Here is a 26,446-nt window from a genome sequence, read left to right on the forward strand (position 1 = left end):
CCTTGTACGCCTCCTCACTCTGCTCTCTCTCACTCTCTCACACGCATACACACACGCACTTCCCCCGCGGTTCCCTCGCTCTATTCTATTATATTCATTCCAATGCCACAATGACAGAAAGAGGAAGTCACTCTTCCTTTCATACAAACTGAAACAGGAACACACCCACGCCCACACAGAAATAGGTGCTTTGTGGAACACACACCTCACCCACACACTCCTCATAACGTTCAATGGCCGTGTGACAAAATTGTTTTTTAGACACGGCAAATGTACTCCTGCCTGTATGGGTGCTCGGTGTGTGTGTGTGTGTGTTACATTACATTTAGCTGGCTAGCTTTTTTATCCAAAGCGATTTAGTTATTTACAGGCTACATTGATTAGAGTCCCCGGAGCAGTGTGCGATTAGCCATGGAGAGAGGTGCAGCGAGAGGTGAGGATGGGATTCGAACCTGAAACCCTCTGATCTTTAGTCCACCTCCCCAACAACAAGGCCACAGCTGGTGTGCTGCTCCCACTATATAGGTGCTCCCCCAGGAGGTAGGTCTGAGTGTGAGTGTGAGTGTGTGTGTGTAAGTTATATACTCACAGCAAAGGGGTCTGCCTGCTCCCATGATATGGGCGCTCCCCACGAGGCGGGTCTCATCTTCTCTGGAAGTGACTCCGGTACGCAGACGAGGATGAAGCAGATATCCAGCATGGCCACCGCCGAGGCCAACACCACCACCAGGCTGTCACCGTACACGCGGCCCAGGTACGCCCCGATGGCCGGGCTCGACACCAGGCTCGCCGCAAACGTGGCCGACACCTGCACACAATCACACACGCACGCACACACATAATCGTGAGATTTACAGGAGCTTTGCACCAGGCTCACAGAATACCTGCACACACCATCATCATCATCATCATTGGCGATCACTCGAAAAGAGTATGACTGTCCTCCTGACATTGGGTCTGGTCATTTGTGGGTGGTCACACACACACATAAGCTGACACATACTAGCATAGGCACACAGACAGAGACATAATAATATTGTTGCACACGGCCCAGATAAGCCTTGATTGCAGGACGATCCCAGGCTCAGTGCAAGCTTCGCTGGCACCGGCACCAGCACAAACACAAACACGCACACACACAAAATCATGAGTTTTAGGTGTGGCTCAGATATGCCTCAAATGTCAGGATTTGACAACAGACTCATAGCAAATTTCGCAGAGACCTGCACACACACAAACATCTGCACACGCACACAGACACACAGACAAAATCACAAGTTTCACACACGGCCCAGATATGCAATGATGCCAGGATTTCATACCAACCTTGCAACAAACGTGACGCATGAAGCATACCACACACACAGTCAGACACACAGAATAATAATTAGTTTACACGCTGCCTAGAAATGCCTCAATTGCTTGACTCGACCAGAGTCTCAACGCAACGTCCCCGACACCAGCACACACATATATGATCATGGTTCAACAACACTTGAAAGATTTTGCAGTTAGCATGCCATCCCATTTCGTCAACCATATTAACTACAACCACTCCTCCACCTCCACCCCCACCTCCACCTCCACACACACTACCTACCCACCAAACCGTTTAACATGGTCCTCTTTTACACACACACCACTACTCACCAGTCCGTATGCCATGCTCCTCTCGTGTTCCTGTGTGATGTCAGCTACATATGCAAACACCACTGAGAAGGTCACCGCAAATACCCCCGACACACTGATCACTGCGAAGTACCACCTGAAAAACACACACATACACTGTTAACACACACACACATTGACGAACACACAATGGTCACGGCAAAATATAATAACAGACACACACACACACACACACACACACACACACACACACACACACACACACACACACACACACACACACACACACACACACACACACTGATCACCACGAAGTACTACCTGAAACACACACACACATTAGCAAACATGCTCGATACGTTTATAGCCACCAAGTACCACCTGAAACACACACACACCTACACTAACACACACACACACTCGCATGTTAACGGCAAAATATAACGTGACACACACACAGACATCATTAAGAATCACCAATGTACTCCCAGGTGTACTCACCATGGGCTGATCTTCATGAGTGGGATGGGAGCGCAGGTGAAGAACACGGTCAGCAGCAGGAAAGACTTGCGGCCCCACACATCAGACAACGCACCAATCAGGGGAGCGCTCAAGAAGGACAGCAGACCCTACACACACACACACACGCACACGCACATGCACACGCACACGCACCAGAAAACACACCAATCAGAGGAGCACTCAGGAAAGACAGGAGACCCTACACACATACACGCACGCACACAAGACACCAATCAGAAGAGCGCTCGGGAACGACAGCAGATCCCACACAAACACACAAGATGGTCTAATTACACAAATGGTCCATGTAGTACCACCCAAATACCCCGCTTCTATTTACTAGTTTGGTCTTGTGGTCGTGTGTCTATGGAATGTAAACAAAGGGGATGCTACATTCCCGAGGGTCTTGCCAGAACCTCTATGTACCAGAGATTATTTAAGTATATAGAGATATGCCAATGTAATAGGTTGCTATGGGCACCTAACATGACCAGGTTCCGGTCTGCCTAAAGGGGCGTGTCATAATACTCCTAGCATTGAATAGAACAGTCCTTAGGTCTGCCTAAAGAACCCGGAAACAATGGGGCAATGGAACCCCCTCTCTCTACTCTCTCTGTATGTACGGCTCTGGGTCCTGCCAGAGCCGAATATAAAGAGAGTCTGGCCAACTCGAATCATGGACGCCATTTTCGCTCCCCACAGCGAGGATTCTACAGTGTAACCCTATGGGTAGCATACTAGGGCTGTAACGATATTGTATCGAACCGAGAAATCGTGATACACAGAGTCACGATACTGTATCGTGATACAAGGAGGCCGTATCGTGATACACCCTTTTAACGTTTTGATACCCATCAGCCCAGAAAATAACCACACTATATGAAGTGAGAGTGTTTCCAAGCATCATCATTATTATATAGAAACTTTTAAAAATGATTAGTAGCCTCTTGTAACCTTTTCGACCTATAAACTATCATAGTTTTTATTCATAAAGTTTATAATATTGGCAAATGTGAAATCGTGGGGTGTATCGAACCGCAGGTCATGAATCGTGATACAAACCCAATCGTGAGTTGAGTGTATCGTTACAGCCCTACAGCATACCGTCAAAATCGCTGGATATAAAATACAAATTAGGCTTCATAGACCATCAAACTTGGGTTGTAGTATTATCAAGATCCCAACATATGAAAACAAACGTTAACAAGTTTGTTCGTATAGAAGGGGTTTGCTTAAAAGAGGGTTTTGTCAGCATAGTTTTGATGTGCTCAGCAGTGCATTCAAGAGTTACTTCGTGTTGTTGTTGCCTAGGTAGGGCCAACGTCAAAGTAGATATTTAAGTAATATACAGAAATAATATTCACAACAATGGTCAAGTTCATGTACAGGGACCCTGGTGATACTTGCGCCAAAGTTTCACGTTGTGTCGAGATTTAGTAGTTTAAAAATAACGATGTGCTCAGCATTGCATAATCGCGATTGCAGACAGTAGAACTGTAGGATGAGTCTGGATGCTCGTAGGTTGAGTCTGGATATTCATAGTATGAGACTGGACGCGAGTTTAAATCGCAGGGGGAAAGGACCTTATTAGCGCGACAGAAATAATAACTTGGTGGGCAAAGTTATGTTTTCACAGTATAGCATAGTTACAGGTGGCAATTAAGATTTGACAAGCTAATGACAGAAACCTAACTTCATTCGTTTTCAAAGTGCGGACAGGAGTTTTTGAGAGCATGTCATCATCATGACTATTTCTTTCAAAAGTAATTGTTAACAAAAGTCGAAGGGGAAAAAAAATAAATGTACCTCACACACAACACGGAGAAATCTGCTGCTTTCCGGTTGTTAATTCTGACCTTTATATTCCATAAAGGGGAGTTTATATCCGTGTATGTCCCAAATCCTCCGTTTATGTCACGAGTTAAACAATGCTGTTTGTTTCTCCTGACCCGGCCAGTTGTCAGTTGTCAGTTTGTCATAATAATAATGTAATAATATTATAGTGAAGTGTTATTTTTTATATCTGATAATGCTCATTAATGGGAGCGTGGGGAACGAAAATGGCGTCCATAAAACACGTGACCAAAAATACTGGATAAGAGAAAGATTATGCAAACCACGCCCACTCAATGCAAAAGCGTGGGCTCAAGTTGGGTCTCCTAAGGGGGCGTTGTCCCCTCCTCCTTCTTCTATTTTTGAGGTGTTTGCTCAAGACGTGCGCTACCGCCATCTACAGCGCTAAGGGGACTTGATTTATTCTCAACCTCAGGACTCCGAAGGTCTCCTAACCGAAGGTCTCCTAAAGGGGCGTTCATCCGACATAAAGTGGGTACCGGAAAAGAAACAAAATGACGCTTCTTGGTTAGATCCAGTTTCTTTGACGTGACCAGCCCAGAACCAATCAAAATAGCGGGATAGCTCGAACGTTCGAACCCATAGTTGGCCAGACTCTCTCTATATACTGCTCTGGGTCCTGCTGATGCGCAGTGCCCTCTATTGTCCTCGCAGTGAACTGCCTTTGCATTCAACGCATGCTTGTGGACGTCTGAAACAAAAACACTACCAGCCAGTACAACTCCATCAAACAAAAAGGGATTCATATGCAAGGAAGACAGACATTATATCAAACACACACACACACACACACACACACACACACACACACACACACACACACACACACACACACACACACACACACACACACACACACACACACACACACACACACACACACACACACACACACACACACACACACAGTAAAGATAGCAAGGATGTGCCCACCTTGACTCCCTGGATGAGGCCATTCATCAGGAAAGTGTGCTTGGGGAAGGTCTCGTGGAGAACCTGACAACACACACATACACAAACACAGTTACAACAATGACAATGCATAAAGCCCAACAGTTTCAGCACTCTTTAACACACACCATAGTGACTATGCATGGTAATTTTGTGTTAATCACAGCAGGGCCGGCGCTAGTCATAGGCTGACTAGGCCATCGCCTAGGCCTAGGGCAGCAAACATCTTAGGGTCGCCAAAGTAATGCCCAATATTTCTACTCACAATAGAATTAGAACTAAAAATAAAGCATGAAAATAAAGCATGAAACTTTACGATAACGTTACCATTCTGCAACCAATATGACACTATGCTTACTGATGTCAATTTCTAAATAAATGAGAAGCCGAATTATTGCTGTGTATTTACTGTCCATGAAAAGAAGGGAAGGGGTGTGCTCGCCTAGGGCATCAAGCTGACTAGAACTGGCCCATCATCACAGCGTTACAGAACTTCTGAACTGTAGGAACACACTGAAAGAGCTAAAAAGCTTCAGAATCCTGTCTGGACTGTACAGATCAGGGACGATGAGCACAGCGGAAGACTTGACCTTTTAAGGTTCCATCAGGGAGAGTGACCAACCAAAGCTCGTGTTTAGAAAAATGTACACATTCCATTGGCTGCCGCCGCACAGTCATATGATATTACATATTTTTTGTTTAAGTTTAACTTCTCTTTTTAAAGCTCAAACCACTTCCATACAAAGCTTATTACGTATGCTGCTTAATACAACGTCAATGCCAGTGGTATGTTCCCACAGTTAGACCTGTGTGTTCACTTCACAAAATATACCCCCCATCCTTTAGTGTTTGTGCAAAGGAGACCTACTGCACAGCACATCAGAGAGATGGACATGCTTCTGACTACTCACCACAAGCAAAGGTGTCATCAGCAGGACGGTGTGTGTGTGGTACTCACCATGAGTTTGGGTGTGATCAGGAGGTGTGCGTGTTAGTGTATGTGTGTGTGTGTGTGTGTGTGTGTGTGTGTGTGTGTGTGTGTGTGTGTACTCACCACGAGTGTGGGTGCAGTCAAGAGACCCCAGGCAAAGAACTCCAGGAAAATGACCACCACCGCATGGTATACACTCGGAGCACCGAAGCCCTGCGCCTGAAATCACACACACACACACACACACACGCACACAAGCTTAAACAACAGACCTAAAAAAACACAAAAACATTTCACAATCATTCATGACCACTTAAGTCATTAGGTTAAGCTGCTGACACTATGCCTGTGTCCCTCTCTCTATCTCACTCACACGCACAAACACACTGACAAGTCAATGAATGGGCTGAGGAGAATGGGCCGTCTCTATTGGCTGAAAGAAAACCACAATTATTACTAACCGGGGAATCCCTGGTTTGCACCACTGGTTTGTGGCGCTGCACGACCAACGAACATTCAAAATGTCGACAGTTTCAGCATTGCCACACACACTCACGGACGTGCGCACAGGCAGCAGCTTGTTCATCTTCCATCGCCACAACATGACAATGGATGGGGTTCCTCTCTTCAATATAGCTTAGATTCAGGGCTCTAAAGTAGTACCAGCCAACCTGGCCAAATGAAACTTACTAGTCACTCTGACCCATTAGTGAGTGTGTGTTTGGCAAGTAAGATTAGCATCTACTAGCAATTTTGGCTGGTGATGAAAAAAGTTAATTTAGTGCCCTGGTTAGATTTGTATTATGAAAAAGGGGTTCTACAGCAACCCGAGGGCATTGCATAGCCCTTGGGGGGGGGGGGGGGGGGGGGCTTTGAGAGCAAGACAGGCGAGAGGGAGGGCGGGGGAGGGCGGGGGGCACTAGGGGGGTGTTGGAAAGGCCCATTCAGTTCTAGAAAACTGTATAATAACCATACAGCATAATCAATAATAGTACAGAGGAAATTATTATTGCTTAGATGAAGGGGGGGGGGGGGCATTTCTTATTCTTCTTCAAACAGGTTGGGATTGAGAACCACTTGGCTAAATAAAATTCACAACACCACCAGGCTAGTTAGGCATCCATACAAATAAACTGTCAACATCACCAGTATGTCACTCACTGGTTTCAGCAATGATCCAAGACGTCTGTCTAAATGTGAGCCTTGGTGAGGGTAGGCCGACCGTAGCCGTGTGCGTACACAACTGGCCAGCTTGTATTTACTCAACTGGACAGCTGCTGTCCCCAGTTCTTCACCGGTCTCAGTGTGGTGGTGAAAAGCCTAGCTGACGCCACAGTGCTTAATTACACCTTGGAGGCAGGTAGCAGACCATTGTCTCGCGTCTACTGTGTGCTGGCCTAGTTAGGGACTGTCATTGTGTGTGTGTGTGTGTGTGTGTGTTGGCCTGTGTGACTGTCATGTCTAGTGTTTGTGTGTGTTTGTGTGTGTGTGTGTTCTGGCCGTGTCTGTCATCATGTGCAGTGTGTTGGTCTGTGTGACTGTCATATCGTGTGCGTGTGTGTCCATGTTCGTTAGGCCTGTGTGTGTGTGTGTGTGTGTGTGTGTGTGTGTGTGTGTGTGTGTGTGTGTGTGTGTGTGTGTGTGTGTGTGTGTGTGTGTGTGTGTCAGGTCATGTCTAGAGTGTTGGCCTTTGTGGCATTTGGCTTGCTGTGATGAAACCTGTAGCTACCGCATGGACAGAGAGCGCGAGCGAGCGGGCGGGGGAAGGGAACCAAACTTCTACACAATAATCACACAATACAGTCTTGACGCCACGCCATAACACAATGCTTCAGCTATCGGATGCATCGAGCAGACAAAGCTTCAGATAAAGCGCAGTTGCTTTCCTAGGTGTAACCGGAAGAGAAAGTAATTTCGGTGCGAGTACTCACTGTCCCTCCATCCTTGATGATTATTTTTTTCGCCAGCAGGAGACTGCGATTCGGCCGTTTCTTCTTCTTGCTCTGTGTCATATTACCATCCTAGTCCTCCTGTTTAGGATCTTCTTAAACCGTTATTGTGGCGCCTCATTCGTCAGCTGGAGTACCGTGTGTGTTGTTGGGTATTAAATTGAGTAAAGCGGAATGTTTTTTCCGCCGTTCTGCTTCTCTGGGGCCATTCAGCTACACGCCGCCATCTTCACATAATCAAACAGACCAGCGACGTCATGACGTCGCATCATACGACTTTTGTTCGCCTGTAGACGCGTCACATTCATCCCCGCCTACTTGTTCTATCTTTGCTTCCTGTTACGTTCACAGTTGGAGCCAGTTACAAACTGAAGAATAGTTGGCTAAACAAAGGTATTTTGTTTCCCAGAATGTAGGCCTAGCCACTGTCACAGGCATATTGTCACCAAATGGAATACTGTGTTGTCTGCATGGTTGAACTGTGTGCCTACATAAGATAAGTAGCCTAACACAAGCTCTCATGTGCACTGATATGAGTGTACTACATACGTCCTGTCTGTCTCCTGTGTGATTGGACATAGGCCTACATGTAATGATTCGAACCTTTATAGGCTAACTTTACATACCTCTGCTTGACTTTTTCTGATAAAGCTACATTGCATACCTATATTTTATTGATAGGCCTATGTGCAATGACAACAGAATTCAATGCCTAATCTGATGTTATCGCAGCAATGGGTTTGTTGTTTTCCTTCTATTTATAGGCCTATGCCCATTTCTTGCCACCATTATAAAAACCTATAGCAGCATAGTGTGATGTGTGGAAAGATTTCAGGGCTTGCCGTTGGTACCTGCCAACAGGCCAAATGGTGGTAACAGACAAAAAAAGAGCTCATAACAAAAAGTTGGCTGCATAGCTATTGGAAAGACTGATTTTAGGGAAAACCACTAGTGGCCAGAGAACAAAACAAGTCAAGGCCTAACATGTTAAGGCCTAACAGTTTGTCAAACATTAGGCCTGGGGGCCGGATGCTGCCCGCCAGATGGTTTAATCCGGCCCCAGACTGAGGGGGTCCTTTGTATGAGGACAATTGCGAGGGAAAACGACAAAATATTTTGTCAGGAGTTCCTTTGGTTTACACGACGACCCCGCCATCAGGGCTTGAAGATGCAAAAATCTGAAGACTCCTTCAGTGGGGAGTTTTGAAGACGGCCCGAGTTGCGTCTTCGTCGTAACGGCAAAAAACCTGAAACATATTCACATCCCATAGACCTTCATGTCACACTTCTCCAGATTTTTGGGTCTTCAGGCCCAGATGGCGCGGTTGCTACATAAACAAAAGACACATAAAATATGTTGTTTCCACTCGCTATCGTCCTTGTGTAAAAGGCATAAAAAAATTGAAGATGAGACGCCACTTTTTTGTCTTCTGTTTTGATCGTCACTACATAAATGTAGTCTTATCAGGCGCATAGACCAAGCACGACAAGAGCGAGGCGAGCGACGGAAGTACAGTAATTGACTTTGTATTGAGTCGCGCGACAAGAGCGATTGTGGAGACAAGAATCGATTTGCACGACGAGAGCGACAGTTTGTAGTTGAACTCCTGGCTATGTTATGATAATGAGCCATGACGCGGTTCGGCGACCAGCCACGACAGCCAATGACTGTATAGAGGTCAGTGACCACAGCCAATGGGAATGTTGGAATGCTTTGCCTTCTGCTTGCCTTCTAGTCGCTTCAATCGTCCATTTTGCTCTTGAAGCGATTCTCTGTCACTTCAATCGCGTCGCGCTTGGTCTATTCGCCCGGTTATGCTCTTCATAAAAAAGTGGGTTACAGTTTACTTGACCCCGGCGTTATACGTATGACATAACAGTGACATAAAAGTGTCGGAACACAGTCATTCATTCATGTATCATAAACATTATATCAATGTCACAATCATTAAATGACATTCGGTTATGGTAAAGACCTATGTCAACTTTTCATGAACATAAAAAGTTTATGACATTGACATCATTATGACTCGTTAATGACTGTGTCATGACACTGTTAGAAGCATGTATGACGTGCGTCAAGTAAAGTGTAACCTAAAAGTGTTACCAACAAGTACATCTATAAATATCACATTTTCAATACTTGACAACAAATTTGCAATTTTTTTTTTGCTCGCCATATTCAGTCAATGCTCTTGATCTTCCCAATGACATCCAGCTCATTGACAAGCAAGAGAATCTGTCATGAAGGAAAAAAATGGGATATTGCACAATTACATTAGTAGTTTGTATACAAACATGGTTTAGGAGGAGACTGTGGAGACTGTGATTGGCAGCTGTCATTACTTCTCCCGCCTTCGCAGAGATTTAATTCCTCCTACCCATCCACCTGCAAAGGTTGTCGAATTGTCCCGCCTCCTCCCCAATCGCCTCCATTTCACTAGTAGTCCCACTTCCATCCCTCTACACACAGGGGGTAGAAGCGGATCTCATCCCAGATGATCTCCGCTTACAACATCCCAGGACCGAGGCCAGCTAACATGCCACACATGCATACTGTACTACACACCAAGCACTCAAGAACTAGTGAACTGGTCTGACCCACTTAAGATCAAATTGGCTCCATGTGGTCCCTGAATCAAAATGAGTTCGACACCACTGCCTAGAACAGGGATGATAAGGAGGGGCAGATTTTTTCATCCATCAGAGGGCCACATGACCTGGGATGAGACTGCAACTCACATACAGTAGTTCAAGATGCAGTTGTTTGCTAACTGACTGACAAAATTTTGGTTTGATTCTCTATATGCCAACCGTATAATTACAATGGATTAATAATTTTAGCAGTGTCTTGAAAAATCTGGTCAATATTTGTTTCTTTATTTAATTTTTAGTTTAGTTTTATCTAAGGCCACTGAGTGAGGAGCCGGGCCGCATGTGGCCCCCGGGCCCCCAGTTGACCCTGGCCTAGAAGATTTATAATCACTGAAGACAGACTGTGTGTCTTATTTTTTTGTGCTGGGTTATATCTACAGTGTTTTGTAGAGCCACACTAACCGGGAAAAAAGTCTAGCAGATTAATGACACAATCATTCTTATCAAAGTGGCCCAAAACACCACAATGAAGAATGTAAAGAAATGTAGACCAATTAGGTGCAATTAAGTAGGCCTAGTTTCCCAAGGCACACCTTCACTTTTAAAATGTACATTGTTTAAAATTTAGTGTGTAATGTAGCCTAATCCGTTGAATTACTTCATGTGAGTAACTTAATCTGAATTCTTTGGATACTTTTTTGATTACTTGATATACTGTATATTAACAATGCATTTTACACGCATTTGAACTGACAGATGTCACCCGCCCCATGCCATGTTTGTTTTTTTCCATACAATGCAGTCTAGGCCTAGGCCATTTTTCTTTTCAACAAGAAAATGCACAATTTTTTAATGGGATGTTCCGTTGTACAGCTAAAGAGATAATCATTTAATTGAAGTATAAATCATGACATGACATGTAAGGGGGACGCGTGAATCAATATCCAACATTTAGTGCGTGAAATCACCAAGCGTAATTTCTCTGGTTCATCGCGGGAAAACAGATAAAAGTTCACTTCCGGTTGAAAACACCTCAATGTCAAATACATTATGCAGTGACTATTGGAGCTTCTATTATGAAACCGGAAACGCTGAGCACGTGAAGTCGTCAGCGTTGGTGGTATAGTGGTGAGCATAGCTGCCTTCCACTGACCGGCCAGCCATGTATAGGTGTAGAGCTTTGACAGCCAATGAAAATGCAGCATTCTGCCCCGTCATGCATATCATTAATATCATTAAGTAGTTCACAACCCTCCGGGTTCAAATCCCGTCAGGAGCACCCTAAAATAAAGAAAATAATAGAGGAAGGTGATGGAAAGTCACAGCTTTATTGCAACTGCAACTTTTCATGTTTGTACCAATTGTCATATTCATTTTATGTGGGCCAAAGACATTTTTGTGTGTTCAGATATCAAGTGGCACAACAGCATCTAATGCAGGTCAATTAATTGGTAATTGTTGTTTGATATGCTTCAATTAATATGCTTTACAATAGTGGCACTGGCTATTGTTTTGCTGCCCTGATGTGTGGTAATGCTGAAAGGTCACTGACCGACCCATATATGTATAACCAATGAATATTCAAAAAACTCTGACCTATACATATAGTGTACTACAACTGTTCACTTCATACATTCAGGTTGCCCCCCAGTGACAAAGAAAGATTAAGTTATTGAGACAGTGCTTGATTTGTTCTTTTGCTTATTCATTCCTACCATAGAATATACAATAATCTATGATTCCTACCCATACTTACCCAAAATTATACATTCTCTTTTTCAGCAGTCTTAAACACAGTACAAAAGAAAATACCATTAATGAATATGATTGTGAATAAAATAACTACCTGTACTTTTATTTTCTCCTTTTACAAAACGTAGAGGAGTTTCAACATGAAGGAGAGACCACAGAGTTATGCAAATGAACCAGTGCATGTTTATTTAAAGAATAAAATACAAATCAGTACTGTGATCAGCCAAAACGGTGTACTTTGTATCACTAACGCAAATATGTGGTGCAAGGAGCCACTCAGGGAGCACAGATCACATCCTTTTGGTTTAAAAGGTGACAGACAACAACAGACACTAAAAACAGTATTTTGCCATTCTACCTTTACCTTAAAGCTGTCTATACTTTGGGCCGAAAATCCTGTGCATTCTTTTATGGAGAGGCAGTGAGATTGACATCCATTTCTCACATCTAATACCAGTTTATTTGCCTCATAATACGTCTTAAGAGTCTTGCAGCAAATAAAGAATGAATGATCAGAACTATACAATACTACTCTTCCACAAAACAGGTGTTTATATTAACACAAATTTTCACATCTACTCAAAAGTCATTGTGTGTGCCCTAATCCAGGCCCTCCATCTTGTCCTTGACTCTCAGTAGACCCCCCTCTCCTCGTCTTTGGTTCTCATATCAGCCGTCTGCAGAAAGCATGAACTCACATATATACAGACACATATACAGATGCACAGACACAATCAGCATATACTGTACAGTACAAGCATCCTTCCAGGTGTCTGGGACAGTGACACACTTTAACACTGACATACAACAAAGCTGCACCAGCTGTTATTCCTTCGTTGTGCTTCCCATCGAGAAGAACCAGCGACACTGCTCCTATATTCAAGTTTGTACAATCAAGGTCCTGCACTTTCTTTAATTATTTTGCAAAACATTTTTTTCTTCTACCATATGTTGAGTTTCAACATGAAGCAGAGACCACATAGAGTTATTCAAACGAACCAGTACATGCTTATTTAAAGAATGAAATGCAAATCAGTAATGTGATCATTCAAAACCGTGTACTGTGTATCACTAAAGCAAAGATGTGGTGCAAGGAGTCACTCAGGGAGTTCAGGGCTGGCCACACCACCTCCTGTGGGTTTAAAAATCGACAGACAACAAACAACACAGTGAGAACAAAGCAGGACAGGTCGCACCTCAAGCTATCAGTTTAGAGATAGACAGTGTTACATTTTGTTATTCTGCCTTCATCTTGAAACTTTCTACGCTTTGGCCGAAAATCCTGTGTTCTTTCATGAATGAGAGGCTGAGAGTGTGACATCCATTTCTCACATCTAATAAGTGTATTTGCCAAATAATACATTTGAGTCTTACAGTGAATAAAGCATGGATGATCAGAACTGTACTATACTACCCTTCCCCAAAGCAGGTGTTAATACTTACACAATTTTCATATCTAATCAAAAGTCATTGTGTGTGTGCACTTGACTCTCAGTAGATCCCCCTCTCCTCATCTTCGGTTCTCATATCAGCCATCTGCAAAAAGCATAAACTCACATATACCCAGACACACATACGAAGATGCACAAAGAGACAAAGACCATATACAACAAGTATCCTTCCAGTGATCTGGTACAGCGACACACTTTCATATGTTAATAACACTGCCATATGTTGGTTATGCACACACGCACGCACACACACTCAGACACACACACACACTTGCGGTCATCCTTCAAGTGTTCATGTGCCCCTGCTCCTGTGGCACAACACCATGTGTGGCCTTAGAGACAATGTTCCTTCTAGATAATAAACAAGTGTTTTAAGTGACATTCATACACACTCACTCAGCCCGTCTCCATCCTGCAGAGTCACCAGTTTGCCACCTGGGATAACAATTGATTCTGCTAGTGTGTTTGTGGCCCATGTGTGTGTGCCTCCTCTTCAACCTGGACCCACCTTCCAACAGGTCACCTGTCCCCATCCCCATTAGTTTGCGCTGGTACCATCCTCAGACCTGTATATTACATGAAAGGAAATCATAACAACATTCTTTAGGCCATGAGCATGTGATACATCTCCACGCCAAGGACGTAGCCCACCACCTACCTCAACAGGGCACATCAGGCGAGAGGACGTAGGGGTGACGTCAACAACATTCATGCCTGCATACCAACAGGTTATCATCATACAATATTCAAGATTAATACAGTTTAGCCAGCCAGTTTAGTAAGACTGACCAGGTCATGGTGGCCTCCTGGTGTCTTTCTCCTGCGTTCTTAGGGCCCTCCGCCTTGACCCGGCCTGAAGAAGGTTCAGCGTTTCATCTCCTCAAATAAAAAGACTCCCTCTCTTGCAGTCCCATAGTCTATGCTTACTTTACTCAAAATCAAAAACATTGAAATAACCCCACATGATTTCCACTCTACACATAACCAAACACATCAACTTCATAACCTGATTAAACAGCTAAGTCTACAACATTAAAAATGAACATATGATTGGTTTCAAACGAGCAAGGACATTGGCTTGATTGAAATAATGAATGGTTGATCTTAAGTTGTGATATGAGGTCACAATTGCTTGTCCTCACTCTGGTTGCTATATGATATCATCAGTATTACCAAGACACAGGTAGCTCTGCAAAAAGCAACTCCTTCCCACCCTCCACCTGTAGTTAAATGGGCAGTATGTATATGTTATTCTTATGATCCCAGGAATGTGTTTCCTTTACCTAAAGGAAATGGTAACAGAACTTGAATTATCTTGGGAAGTTAGGTTGTTCCAAAATAAAAACCATTACCATTTGACAAGGCCAAGTCACATCTCCTCCTGTAGGTCTACAAATGGACGGATAACCAACAACTCAGGGAGCACAGAGCTGGACAGGTCACACTCCAACCTGTAGGTTTAGAAAATGGACAGACAACAAACAACACAACAAACAACAGAGGAAGTGCAGTGCTGGTACAGATGCTAAAACACTGTTTGTACCAGAGCCCCGTCAGCCAGAACACGTTGCAAACATGATGCTTGCTGTCTTCTGTTACCGCCTCCTACGACGTGGACGTGGGGTTGGATTTTAGGAGGCACAATCTATTTACAACTATTTAGAAAAAATATATATGCAAAAAGAATATTTACAAAGAGTGTTTTTTGGGAGCATGTCAGCACAGTCCTTACCCAAAACAGAGGGTTAGCACTTATAGCACTTAAGTCCTATTGTGGCAATCATTTGACCTTCTTTGCTGTTACCAGAATGGCAATGACCAAGTTATAGTACATCACTAAATGCTGTGTGTTATGTCATAGTGGTGTAGTACTATGGTAGTTAACTTTTCAATGACTATTACACCGTTCCACTGGTGGAATGGCGTGCATTATAGGGCTACAGCTAAGGGTTAACTCTGTATCTACCAGGAAACAAACCTTGCTGTTGAGATTCTTGATTGCTGCTTTGCAGGATTAGGCCTAGTGGCACATGGTTTAAAACTCCCTACAACAGAAAAATGTGTTATTCACAGTAGTGTCATGATAAAAATACTGGTGTTTTTCAACCACTATTCTGAGGAACACTAGTGTGCTGTGATAGCATTAGATGAAATTGTTCAACTTCACCTAACAGGTCAAACAACACTTGTGACTATGTGACAGATTGTTTTTCTATGTGTACAATGGTTATTATGACCCATAAAGTGTAGCACAACAAACAAAACAGACATGCATGCAACATGTAAGCTTCAGGAGCATGCTCCTTTCCTACTCTTCATCATTTCTAAGCAATAGAGAACAATGGTGAAGATGTGTGTTCATGTACTTATCATCAACAAATATTGAATATTGACACATACAATATCACTGTAAACAAACCTGGAAGATGAGAGGCAGGTGGTGCTGTGGTAGTGGTGGCGGCTGTGGGTGGGGGTGGAGCTGGGGCAGTGGCTTTGCCTGTTGCTGGGAGTAGACTGGGACAGTGTCTGTGGCTTGAGCTGGAGCTGGTTTCCTACAAGTGCTGTTCTTCTTGGTCAAGTCAAGTGTACTTAATTGTCAAAAAACTATGCAACAGGGTTAGCAAAGTTAAAAATATATATACAATTCTCTCTCTCTAACACACACACACACACACACACACACACACACACACACACACACACACACACACACACACACACACACACATTTACATTCTTTCTCTGACACATTCACTCATAACACACAACAAACACATGTGCAGTTTTCAAAACACTAACATACTGATATATAGACGTACAACACACACACACACACACACACACACACACACACACACACACACACACACACACACATTAGTAGTGAAGTCTGCTTGTTGTTTGAATGTATGACCACTCAAACATTCATACAACTAACCTTATAATATCTAACTTTTCCACAGTGTTGTTGATATCTGCAATTGTTGAACCCATTATTCACTGATTCTAGTTTATTAACGTTCGTGCATTTGTTTACCACTCGAAAACGTTACCTAAGGACACCGCGGTGAAGGGGGGGGGGATAAATATTGAGCTCAGAAACTGGCTAAGCCAAAAAGATACAACTTTGTACGGGGCCAAGCATGTCCATAATGTTTACGATATTGGATGTTTGTTGGTTATTGTGGCCAAGTTACGATTAATCCCTTGTAACGTCACCGTAGGAATATGACCAAGGACAACTATGATCCACAAAACAATAACAACAAACGATGCCCGTCCTATCGGCTACACTTAACTGCTACTAGCTACTACTAAGCTTACTACTACTACAGTATTAGGAGTAATATTTACAGCCAGGGACAGACAAAATAATGCTCACGTATACCAAAGCCACGGCTATTTTAAACGATCACAAACACGAACACAAACACAAAAACAAGGCATACACAGATCATAACAAAGTGCCACTATGACTTGAAAGCTAGCTTTAGCCTCTACTATACAGTCGTCTGCAATATCATTTGACACACAACACGTCGAGGAGACAGTGTTGATCTACCACACAGCTTTGTAAAATGATACCGTCATAACACACACATTTTAACATGTTGACATCCATTACCTCTATTGAATCAGATGACATTGAATGATGACGAATGGCGCTAGTAGCAGTGCAGCCTGGCGACCGGTTAACTACGGCGTTTCTCAACTATTCCTTTGGCATATAAAGATGTATAACAGACATACAACGTGTATAACATTCGTATGAAATAAATCCTGTTATGACAATACCGTGTAAAAACTTTTCGCGGTCCCTGTTCCTAGCGGTCTCCCCTCACTGTTTCGCTGGTTCTCAAGTTTGCCTCTCTCGCTAGCAACTCTGACTTACTTTATTCTGATTGGCTGACCAGACTAGTCTACCTGTAAATGCGCCAAAGTATCCCCCAGTGGCCAGAGGGTGCAATGCATCCGTAGTGTAAGAACTACCATTGAAAATGAATGGGAAAAGTTAAGAGAGTTAATCTTAACTATTGGAGACTCCCGCGCAGCGGCCAGCCATGTATAGGTGTAGAGCTGTGACAGCCAATGAAAATGCAGCATTTTGCCCCGTCATGCATATCATTAATATCATTAAGTAGTTCACAACCCTCCGGGTTCAAATCCCGTCAGGAGCACCCTAAAATAAAGAAAATAATAGAGGAAGGTGATGGAAAGTCACAGCTTTATTGCAACTGCAACTTTTCATGTTTGTACCAATTGTCATATTCATTTTATGTGGGCCAAAGACATTTTTGTGTGTTCAGATATCAAGTGGCACAACAGCATCTAATGCAGGTCAATTAATTGGTAATTGTTGTTTGATATGCTTCAATTAATATGCTTTACAATAGTGGCACTGGCTATTGTTTTGCTGCCCTGATGTGTGGTAATGCTGAAAGGTCACTGACCGACCCATATATGTATAACCAATGAATATTCAAAAAACTCTGACCTATACATATAGTGTACTACAACTGTTCACTTCATACATTCAGGTTGCCCCCCAGTGACAAAGAAAGATTAAGTTATTGAGACAGTGCTTGATTTGTTCTTCTGCTTATTCATTCCTACCATAGAATATACAATAATCTGATTCCTACCCATACTTACCCAAAATTATACATTCTCTTTTTCAGCAGTCTTAAACACAGTACAAAAGAAAATACCATTAATGAATATGATTGTGAATAAAATAACTACCTGTACTTTTATTTTCTCCTTTTACAAAACGTAGAGGAGTTTCAACATGAAGGAGAGACCACAGAGTTATGCAAATGAACCAGTGCATGTTTATTTAAAGAATAAAATACAAATCAGTACTGTGATCAGCCAAAACGGTGTACTTTGTATCACTAACGCAAATATGTGGTGCAAGGAGCCACTCAGGGAGCACCGATCACACATCCTTTTGTTTTAAAAGTTGACAGACAACAACAGACACTAAAAACAGTATTTTGCCATTCTACCTTTACCTTAAAGCTGTCTATACTTTGGGCCGAAAATCCTGTGCATTCTTTTATGGAGAGGCAGTGAGATTGACATCCATTTCTCACATCTAATACCAGTTTATTTGCCTCATAATACGTCTTAAGAGTCTTGCAGCAAATAAAGAATGAATGATCAGAACTATACAATACTACTCTTCCACAAAACAGGTGTTTATATTAACACAAATTTTCACATCTACTCAAAAGTCATTGTGTGTGCCCTAATCCAGGCCCTCCATCTTGTCCTTGACTCTCAGTAGACCCCCCTCTCCTCGTCTTTGGTTCTCATATCAGCCGTCTGCAGAAAGCATGAACTCACATATATACAGACACATATACAGATGCACAGACACAATCAGCATATACTGTACAGTACAAGCATCCTTCCAGGTGTCTGGGACAGTGACACACTTTAACACTGACATACAACAAAGCTGCACCAGCTGTTATTCCTTCGTTGTGCTTCCCCATCGAGAAGAACCAGCGACACTGCTCCTATATTCAAGTTTGTACAATCAAGGTCCTGCACTTTCTTTAATTATTTTGCAAGACATTTTTTTCTTCTACCATATGTTGAGTTTCAACATGAAGCAGAGACCACATAGAGTTATTCAAACGAACCAGTACATGCTTATTTAAAGAATGAAATGCAAATCAGTAATGTGATCATTCAAAACCGTGTACTGTGTATCACTAAAGCAAAGATGTGGTGCAAGGAGTCACTCAGGGAGTTCAGGGCTGGCCACACCACCTCCTGTGGGTTTAAAAATCGACAGACAACAAACAACACAGTGAGAACAAAGCAGGACAGGTCGCACCTCAAGCTATCAGTTTAGAGATAGACAGTGTTACATTTTGTTATTCTGCCTTCATCTTGAAACTTTCTACGCTTTGGCCGAAAATCCTGTGTTCTTTCATGAATGAGAGGCTGAGAGTGTGACATCCATTTCTCACATCTAATAAGTGTATTTGCCAAATAATACATTTGAGTCTTACAGTGAATAAAGCATGGATGATCAGAACTGTACTATACTACCCTTCCCCAAAGCAGGTGTTAATACTTACACAATTTTCATATCTAATCAAAAGTCATTGTGTGTGTGCACTTGACTCTCAGTAGATCCCCCTCTCCTCATCTTCGGTTCTCATATCAGCCATCTGCAAAAAGCATAAACTCACATATACCCAGACACACATACGAAGATGCACAAAGAGACAAAGACCATATACAACAAGTATCCTTCCAGTGATCTGGTACAGCGACACACTTTCATATGTTAATAACACTGCCATATGTTGGTTATGCACACACGCACGCACACACACTCAGACACACACACACACTTGCGGTCATCCTTCAAGTGTTCATGTGCCCCTGCTCCTGTGGCACAACACCATGTGTGGCCTTAGAGACAATGTTCCTTCTAGATAATAAACAAGTGTTTTAAGTGACATTCATACACACTCACTCAGCCCGTCTCCATCCTGCAGAGTCACCAGTTTGCCACCTGGGATAACAATTGATTCTGCTAGTGTGTTTGTGGCCCATGTGTGTGTGCCTCCTCTTCAACCTGGACCCACCTTCCAACAGGTCACCTGTCCCCATCCCCATTAGTTTGCGCTGGTACCATCCTCAGACCTGTATATTACATGAAAGGAAATCATAACAACATTCTTTAGGCCATGAGCATGTGATACATCTCCACGCCAAGGACGTAGCCCACCACCTACCTCAACAGGGCACATCAGGCGAGAGGACGTAGGGGTGACGTCAACAACATTCATGCCTGCATACCAACATATTATCATCATACAATATTCAAGATTAATACAGTTTAGCCAGCCAGTTTAGTAAGACTGACCAGGTCATGGTGGCCTCCTGGTGTCTTTCTCCTGCGTTCTTAGGGCCCTCCGCCTTGACCCGGCCTGAAGAAGGTTCAGCGTTTCATCTCCTCAAATAAAAAGACTCCCTCTCTTGCAGTCCCATAGTCTATGCTTACTTTACTCAAAATCAAAAACATTGAAATAACCCCACATGATTTCCACTCTACACATAACCAAACACATCAACTTCATAACCTGATTAAACAGCTAAGTCTACAACATTAAAAATGAACATATGATTGGTTTCAAACGAGCAAGGACATTGGCTTGATTGAAATAATGAATGGTTGATCTTAAGTTGTGATATGAGGTCACAATTGCTTGTCCTCACTCTGGTTGCTATATGATATCATCAGTATTACCAAGACACAGGTAGCTCTGCAAAAAGCAACTCCTTCCCACCCTCCACCTGTAGTTAAATGGGCAGTATGTATATGTTATTCTTATGATCCCAGGAATGTGTTTCCTTTACCTAAAGGAAATGGTAACAGAACTTGAATTATCTTGGGAAGTTAGGTTGTTCCAAAATAAAAACCATTACCATTTGACAAGGCCAAGTCACATCTCCTCCTGTAGGTCTACAAATGGACGGATAACCAACAACTCAGGGAGCACAGAGCTGGACAGGTCACACTCCAACCTGTAGGTTTAGAACATGGACAGACAACAAACAACACAACAAACAACAGAGGAAGTGCAGTGCTGGTACAGATGCTAAAACACTGTTTGTACCAGAGCCCCGTCAGCCAGAACACGTTGCAAACATGATGCTTGCTGTCTTCTGTTACCGCCTCCTACGACGTGGACGTGGGGTTGGATTTTAGGAGGCACAATCTATTTACAACTATTTAGAAAAAATATATATGCAAAAAGAATATTTACAAAGAGTGTTTTCTGGGAGCATGTCAGCACAGTCCTTACCCAAAACAGAGGGTTAGCACTTATAGCACTTAAGTCCTATTGTGGCAATCATTTGACCTTCTTTGCTGTTACCAGAATGGCAATGACCAAGTTATAGTACATCACTAAATGCTGTGTGTTATGTCATAGTGGTGTAGTACTATGGTAGTTAACTTTTCAATGACTATTACACCGTTCCACTGGTGGAATGGCGTGCATTATAGGGCTACAGCTAAGGGTTAACTCTGTATCTACCAGGAAACAAACCTTGCTGTTGAGATTCTTGATTGCTGCTTTGCAGGATTAGGCCTAGTGGCACATGGTTTAAAACTCCCTACAACAAAAAAAATGTGTTATTCACAGTAGTGTCATGATAAAAATGACAATAGGAAATACTGGTGTTTTTCAACCACTATTCTGAGGAACACTAGTGTGCTGTGATAGCATTAGATGAAATTGTTCAACTTCACCTAACAGGTCAAACAACACTTGTGACTATGTGACAGATTGTTTTTCTATGTGTACAATGGTTATTATGACCCATAAAGTGTAGCACAACAAACAAAACAGACATGCATGCAACATGTAAGCTTCAGGAGCATGCTCCTTTCCTACTCTTCATCATTTCTGAGCAATAGAGAACAATGGTGAAGATGTGTGTTCATGTACTTATCATCAACAAATATTGAATATTGACACATACAATATCACTGTAAACAAACCTGGAAGATGAGAGGCAGGTGGTGCTGTGGTAGTGGTGGCGGCTGTGGGTGGGGGTGGAGCTGGGGCAGTGGCTTTGCCTGTTGCTGGGAGTAGACTGGGACAGTGTCTGTGGCTTGAGCTGGAGCTGGTTTCCTACAAGTGCTGTTCTTCTTGGTCAAGTCAAGTGTACTTAATTGTCAAAAAACTATGCAACAGGGTTAGCAAAGTTAAAAATATATATACAATTCTCTCTCTCTAACACACACACACACACACACACACACACACACACACACACACACACACACACACACACACACACACACACACATTTACATTCTTTCTCTGACACATTCACTCATAACACACAACAAACACATGTGCAGTTTTCAAAACACTAACATACTGATATATAGACGTACAACACACACACACACACACACACACACACACACACACACACACACACACACACACACACTAGTAGTGAAGTCTGCTTGTTGTTTGAATGTATGACCAATCAAACATTCATACAACTAACCTTATAATATCTAACTTTTCCACACTGTTGTTGATATCTGCAATTGTTGAACCCATTATTCACTGATTCTAGTTTATTAACGTTCGTGCATTTGTTTACCACTCGAAAACGTTACCTAAGGACACCGCGGTGAAGGGGAGGGGGATAAATATTGAGCTCAGAAACTGGCTATGCCAAAAAGATACAACTTTGTACAGGGCCAAGCATGTCCATAATGTTTACGATATTGGCTGTTTGTTGGTTATTGTGGCCAAGTTACGATTAAAACCTTGTAACGTCACCGTAGGAATATGACCTAGGACAACTATGATCCACACAACAATAACAACAAACGATGCCCTTCCTATCGGCTACACTTAACTACTACTACTACTACTACTACTACTACAGTATTAGGAGTAATATTTAGAACCAGGGACAGACAAAATGACGTAGACCAAAGCCACGGCTATTTTAAACTATCACAAACACGAACACAAACACAAAAACAAGGCATACACAGATCATAACAAAGTGCCACTATGACTTGAAAGCTAGCTTTAGCCTCTACTATACAGTCGTCTGCAATATCATTTGACACACAACACGTCGAGGAGACAGTGTTGATCTACCACACAGCTTTGTAAAATGATACCGTCATAACACACACATTTTAACATGTTGACATCCATTACCTCTATTGAATCAGATGACATTGAATGATGACGAATGGCGCTAGTAGCAGTGCAGCCTGGCGACCGGTTAACTACGGCGTTTCTCAACTATTCCTTTGGCATATAAAGATGTATAACAGACATACAACGTGTATAACATTCGTATGAAATAAATCCTGTTATGACAATACCGTGTAAAAACTTTTCGCGGTCCCTGTTCCTAGCGGTCTCCCCTCACTGTTTCGCTGGTTCTCAAGTTTGCCTCTCTCGCTAGCAACTCTGACTTACTTTATTCTGATTGGCTGACCAGACTAGTCTACCTGTAAATGCGCCAAAGTATCCCCCAGTGGCCAGAGGGTGCAATGCATCCGTAGTGTAAGAACTACCATTGAAAATGAATGGGAAAAGTTAAGAGAGTTAATCTTAACTATTGGAGACTCCCGCGCAGCTGACCCGGGTTCGATTCCCGGCCAACGCAGTCACTTTTCTCCACGATTTTAGAACGTGCGCACATGTGTTTTACAATAACTTTTTGAAAAGGCGTCCAAGTAAACAGAGAACGGCCAACGCTTCGAATTGAGTTGCGGTAGGGGAGCAGAGCTTGACTACCAAAGCGTGAAGGGGCTTCGCTAACCTACCAGTGAGAGTTGACGCTCTCCAGAAATAAATGCATAATCCATGTAATAACACGCGATATCATTTCATTGTGTGCCTAACACGTGCAGAGTATAATTAAAAATAATGATTCTAACTATTGTAACAATGGCTACTACCAGCTATTAATTAGAAGCACAATGTTATACGATTTATGTGGCTTTTAATGGCACGTTAGAGAGATGTTCCTGATTTCTTTTATTTTTTAATGTAATGTAATGTAATGTAATTTGCAATGTATTTATTTTACATTATTGCTTCAATACGACATGTTCCGTTAAACCAGAATATAATCCTTCTTACACATAACATTAGTGCTGCTCAGCAACACTTCATTGCAGTTGAAGATGTGGTAGGCCTAAATGTCATGTAAGCAACAGTTTCGTTTTGTCCCAAGAGTGCTGTATCATGCATTGTGGATGTCTTCATTTTTGCATGTATACATTAAAAGCTGCAAGTGTATTTTGGACCACAGAAATGGAGGTTTCATGTTATTGTCTACCTCCTCTTTCTCAGATTACCTCTGTCCCGGTTGCTCGCATTGCTTCCTCTTCACGGTCCAAAAAAAACAGAAGATGGGCGGTTCGATTCAAGCTGAACATCTGGCACGCAGGTACAGAGAACACTAGGGGGTATTGGAAAAGGATTCACCAAGGTCCACTTTTAAAAAGGAAAAACACAATACATAGACAATACATAAAGACAAACAGAAACACACTTGTAAAAAGGCACTTGTACCAGTGTTTCCACAAGAATGACTGGTATCGCACCGCACTAAGAGCAGGATTTGACAGCAGCATAATAATTTGATTACATGAACCATCCAATGTGCAGATACATTTCTACATTACATTTCTTAGCAATGCATGGAATGTGTTGACCCTGCCTAGACCACAAAACCGTTCTCTTGCACTGCTCCACCTGGGCTTCATAAGCAGAGTACGCAACCATCATTATATACAACTTGACGTTTCTGTAGGCTTCTCTTTTTATACTTACAGTATACAAAGGGGTGCAGTATGCCTTGAACAGGCTGATTTTATCAGTACACCAGTGGAACCTCCTTATCAGCATGTTAACTTGTGCATACAACTGATTGATACAGTATATGGTGAAAATAAGTATTGCAATTTTGCGATATATTGTCATGAATCAAAGCAGTATATTGTGAAAGTAAGTATTGCAATGCATTGTCATGATGATTTTTTTTTTGCACACACCTCTAGAGAGCACGGCCTTCACGAATGACAAGAGGGTCAGAGAAGTATTGGCGCTATTTTCAGGAGCTGAGCAAAACTTCCCCAAGAGTGCCGCTTTGATAGCCTGGTATGAGTACAGAAAACCGCTGACCCTACAGCTTCAACCCAAAGAACTTGAGCAACTTTGCCAGGTCTTCAACCTCGACCAACTCACTACCTCCCAGGTCGAGGCTGTAGAGAGAGCAATCCAAGGTCAGAGTAAAAGTAAGACTTGCTTTAGGAAACAAGCTGGGCGCATAAGTACAGTATACTTAATATAAGGACCGTACATTTCACGTTTCTTAGGAAGAATTTCCAATGAATGTTTTGCATATGTACTATTCACAGTTATGGAAGCAAGCATGAAAGGCAAGCCAGGAGAGCGTATGAGAAGACGATGGAGCCAGGAGCATGAAGGTTTCTCCTTCATGGGCAGTGGACTGTGGATCAACCCAAAGTGGCCGTACATGGGGTCCTCATCTGGCTGACGGGATGGTGGCCTGTGACTGTCATGGAAATGACATCTGTGAGATTAAGGTGCTATTGCCATGTTGATGAAGTCTGGATTAAATACAAAACTAACTGCATTTCATAGAACATGTTGTCTATAATGTTTTTGTTACTTTTTAGTGTATTGTTTAGAGTATCTCTGAGGGATGAGGCCAACCTGCAGTTACATGTGGGACAGAAGGGCTTCTGCCTGATCACAAATGAAGGGTAAAGTCATGCTAGACCGAAATCATGAACACTTCCTCCAGGTCCAGTCACAGCTCCACATATCTGAAGCAGACTAGAGTGATTTAGCTGTGGACGCCGTGTGCCATTTTCGTGGGTAGAATTATTCCAGACATTGCATTTTGGGATGCTGTGGTTCCTAAAGTGGAGCATTTCTTAGGAATGCTTCCCTAGGCATTTTGTTAATACTTCTAGAAGTTCTGGGACAGCAATTACCAGTCACCAGCAGGACTGTCTTAGCCAATGCCGTGCCCCTGGGCGCTATAGCTCAGTGGTGCCCCCTTATTGTGACCATTATGGATAACCCATCCATGATCACCAGCGTGATCTCGCCACCTCTTGTACTTATATTCATTATTCTTATTGTTATTGTGTTATAATCATTGTTGTTGTATGTTTAGGTCACTTGTATGTATATTTGTGAAAGTTAACACTAAAGAATTTGAAATACAAAAACGCATTCAGTAGTCTTTTC

General features: G+C 42.7%; 1 protein-coding gene and 1 long non-coding RNA gene across 4 annotated transcripts in view; one reads left to right on the forward strand and one right to left on the reverse strand.

Annotated features, from left to right (window-relative positions):
* LOC134451443 (hippocampus abundant transcript 1 protein) overlaps positions 1-8,073 on the reverse strand; it is a 14,425-nt gene extending 6,352 nt beyond the window's left edge. Inside the window, exons 1-6 of the mRNA XM_063201912.1 lie at positions 7,819-8,073; positions 6,011-6,106; positions 4,939-5,001; positions 2,131-2,258; positions 1,651-1,765; positions 590-808 (exon numbers count right to left, since the gene is read on the reverse strand). Of these exons, the coding sequence (XP_063057982.1) occupies positions 590-808; positions 1,651-1,765; positions 2,131-2,258; positions 4,939-5,001; positions 6,011-6,106; positions 7,819-7,899 (702 nt within the window). The 5' untranslated portion in view covers positions 7,900-8,073. The remainder of the gene's footprint in view (positions 1-589; positions 809-1,650; positions 1,766-2,130; positions 2,259-4,938; positions 5,002-6,010; positions 6,107-7,818) is intronic.
* A 55-nt stretch (positions 8,074-8,128) lies between these two features.
* On the forward strand, positions 8,129-26,420 carry LOC134450455 (uncharacterized). 3 transcript variants are annotated; one of them, XR_010035101.1, is made up of 4 exons: positions 8,129-8,229; positions 24,515-24,611; positions 25,225-25,449; positions 25,585-26,420. It is a non-coding gene; the product is annotated as an uncharacterized LOC134450455 (long non-coding RNA). The 3 variants fall into 3 exon arrangements; XR_010035100.1 differs by lacking the exon at positions 8,129-8,229 and adding an exon at positions 23,788-24,024; XR_010035099.1 differs by lacking the exon at positions 8,129-8,229 and adding an exon at positions 23,788-23,930.
* The last annotated feature ends 26 nt before the right edge of the window (positions 26,421-26,446 follow it).

This window comes from Engraulis encrasicolus, chromosome 6 (genome assembly GCF_034702125.1).
Source record: "Engraulis encrasicolus isolate BLACKSEA-1 chromosome 6, IST_EnEncr_1.0, whole genome shotgun sequence".
Taxonomy (NCBI): domain Eukaryota; kingdom Metazoa; phylum Chordata; class Actinopteri; order Clupeiformes; family Engraulidae; genus Engraulis; species Engraulis encrasicolus.